Source organism: Phalaenopsis equestris, unplaced genomic scaffold (genome assembly GCF_001263595.1).
Source record: "Phalaenopsis equestris unplaced genomic scaffold, ASM126359v1 Scaffold234269, whole genome shotgun sequence".
In the NCBI taxonomy this organism is placed as follows: Eukaryota; Viridiplantae; Streptophyta; class Magnoliopsida; order Asparagales; family Orchidaceae; genus Phalaenopsis; species Phalaenopsis equestris.
In genome coordinates this window covers 105,132-108,480 of record NW_018252189.1, presented here as the reverse complement: position 1 = coordinate 108,480, position 3,349 = coordinate 105,132, and the positions used below count along the sequence as shown (strand labels likewise).

At 38.7% G+C, this 3,349-nt stretch overlaps 1 protein-coding gene across 1 annotated transcript; it reads left to right on the top strand.

Annotated features, from left to right (window-relative positions):
• Positions 1–2,499: 2,499 nt before the first annotated feature.
• Positions 2,500–3,129, top strand: LOC110038892. The gene has a single exon (XM_020743811.1). It carries the CDS (start codon positions 2,500–2,502, stop codon positions 3,127–3,129), a length of 630 nt encoding a protein of 209 aa, XP_020599470.1.
• Positions 3,130–3,349: the final 220 nt, after the last annotated feature.

Here is a 3,349-nt window from a genome sequence, read left to right as displayed (position 1 = left end):
TATATATATATGTATGTATGTATATATACTATAGTTGGAGAACTTAGCCCTGACATATGGTCGGGAGGAGAAACTTTTACTTGCTTCACACCATAATCTTCTTCTTGCCCTTGATAGACAAGAGCAATTCATTAGGCAGAAAGCTTCTATTAGCCACTTCAAAGAGGGTGACAGGAACACTAAGTTTTACCATGCATTCATAAAATATAGGAGACAATGCAATACAATTCATAAGATCCAGAGCTCTAATGGAAATTAGATTTCTGATAACTCTTCCATTGCTTTTGATGTTGTTGCTCATTTCCAGCAAATTCTAACTCAGCCAGACCTTCAAAGATCTCCCATTGAAAATCTTTATTCTATTGAGCAGATCAATAACATTTCTAAACTAAATCCGACTTCTCCTCCTAGTGAGAATGAAATTTGGCAAGCTCTTCAAGGTATTGAGAGCTCTAAAACTGCTGGGCCTGATGGTTTTATAAGTGATTTCTATAAGAAAGCTTGGGAAATCATTAAAACTGAAGTTATCACTGCTTTTCAAAGTTTCTTTCAAGGTTCATCTATCCCCTATTACTTTAATGCCACTAGCATTGTGCTCATCCCCAAATCTAATATTCAGAAAAATTAGAATGTTTTCAGGCCAATTGCTTTTACTTCTGTCATTAGTAAACTTATTAGCAAAATTATTGTAGGCAGACTTCAACCCCACCTCAGCCATATTGTTTCTAAAAACTAGTCTGCCTTTGTCCAAGGAAGATCTATCACTGATAATGTACTCCTAGCTCAAGAACTTATGTTGGACCTGGACAGACCCTATAGAAATGGTGACCTAATCTATAAATTGGATATTAAAAAAGCTTATGTCACTATTTGTTGGGAGTTTACAATAGAAGTCTTAACTATTAGAGGTTTTCAAGCTTATTTCTGTAACCTCATCCATAGATGGCTCAGAGATAACTCTCACTCTCTTCTAATCAATGGATAATCCTGGGATTCTTTCACTGCATCTAGAGGACTCAAACATGGAGATCCCTTGTCTCCAACTGTTTTTATATTGGCTCTTGATCACTTATTTAGAATGCTGAATAGAAGTCTCCTCCCCTTCAACTATGTCAGGTACCACCACAAATCTAAAGTGCCTGTTTCTCATTTAGTTTATGCAGATTACTTTATGGTGTTCTCTAGTGCTAACAAGAATGCTGTGAGGAAAGTCATGAAGTGCTTACAGATCTTCCAAGGCCATTCTAGTTTAGCATTTAACTCTGACAAATGCAGTATCTATTTCAACCAGCACACGCCAACTATGCAAGGAAATTAGATTCTAGATTATACACATTTCAACAGCTCTACCTTGCCAATCAAGTACCTTAGTGTCCAACTTCTAAAAGAAAGGACTAGACAAACACAATTTGAGGACGTTTTGGCAAAGATATCTGCAGCTCTCTCTAGTTGGACTCATTGTTTTCTTTCTAATGAAGGTAGAATCACATTATTGAAAAGCATACTGACAACTTTTGCCTTCTACATCCTCCAAATGACTAGTATGAAGAAAAGCACCCAATTGCAGCTGGAAAGGATTTTTAATAGATTCCTTTGGTTTGGCCAAAGGCAGCAACTCACTGGGCTAGCTAGCAGAAATCTACCAAGCCAACTATGGCTGGGGGAATTGGCTTTAAAGGAATACAACATTTACTACAAGTCAACCAGTGCAAGATGTGGATCAAATTTAGTGAACAGAAATCTCTTTGGGCTAAATTCATGATGGGTAAGTATTGCAAGGACTGCCATTCAAACACTATTTGCAGAAATCTTGGAGACTCCAAAACTTGGGTTAACTTGCTGAAAGTCAGAAAACAAGCTAAAGACCTCTTTATATGGGATATTGGAAATGGGAAGCTCGATTTTTGGCTTGATTTTTGGTGTCATAAAGATGTCTTGCAACCAATTAGCATTCAAATTAATACTCAGCTTACTGTAGCTGACTGTTGGGAGGAGAACCAATGGTCTTTGCCTTTACTTCCAAGCATCCTTCAACCCCATTCTGCAATTCAAGTTACTAGAATTCAGATTGATAGATCCAGAGCTAACAAAGACTAGTTTGGCAAGGACCCAAAATTCAGAGCCTTACTAAAGCCATATATTCTAAACTTAACACCTGAGAGAATAAAGATTGGGGGGAAATCATTTGGCATAAAAGCTTAACTCCTTCCATGTCCTTTTATAGTTGGAAAATTCTCAATGGTCTGCTCCCTACTGATGACATTCTCAAACTCAAAGACTTGAGAGGCCCATCCAAATGCTACTCTATGGGGAGATGGAGGAATCCATTCCCCATATATTCTTTAAGTGTAGCTTCTCTAAAAAGGTTTGGACTGATTTCTCCCATATCCTCACTCTGAACACTATACAACTGGACTGGATCAACATTTATCGCTGTTGGAAGAGCTGGAAGGCTGCTAAAATTGATCTGTTCATTTTTTGGTGGTTGGGTTTATCTGGATGGCTAGGAACAAGGCTAAGTTTGATGGGCAGGTTAGCACCCACCTGCAAATTACCAGGAATTGTATTTCTTTTCTTCATAAACTTATACTCTATCAAAGATTCACTTACATCTGCTCCCCACCTCTAGTGGAAAGATCCAACTCACATAGAGTAAGCACAGTGTACTGGTCCCCTCCTACCTACCCATACATTAAAATTAACACTGATGGCAGTTTTGCTCCCTTTGGAGCTGGGGTGGGAGGTGTGTTCAGAAAGCATTTTGGACAGTGCATCCTGTATTTTCAGGCTTCTGTTTGTGTTGTTGACGCTCTTGAAGCTGAATTAACTGCAGTCTACTGGGCCATCACTCTTCCTAAAATGAACCACTGGCACAACTTAATTATTAAGGGGTATTCTGAAGTACTTCTACAGATGTTACAAGATAGAAGACAAGATTCTTGGTGTCATGCTCAATGGGCTAACAAGATTATGTGCATGCTGTCTACTCTCAAGGCTCGGTTGGCTTTTATTTACAGGGAAGGAAAACAACCTGCAAACTGGCTTGCAAGAAATGGTCTGTATATTGTTGAGAGTCTTGTTTCCTATACTCCACCCCTCTCCTTTTTTTGCTGGCTGGAGATGCTTTAGAAGCTCCCCATTTAAGAATTGTAATTGGTTCTTCACATCACTGAAATCTTAACTTTTTGGTTAATATATATATCCTCTCTTACTTTTTCTCTCTCTTATCGTCTTCCTCCCATCTTCTCTCCCCTCTCCCACTCTCTCCCTTTCTCCCTACCTTTATTGCTCCAACTCTCTTTATCTTCTTTTCTAGCTATCCCTCTCTCTTTCTCTTCCTCTCTCACTC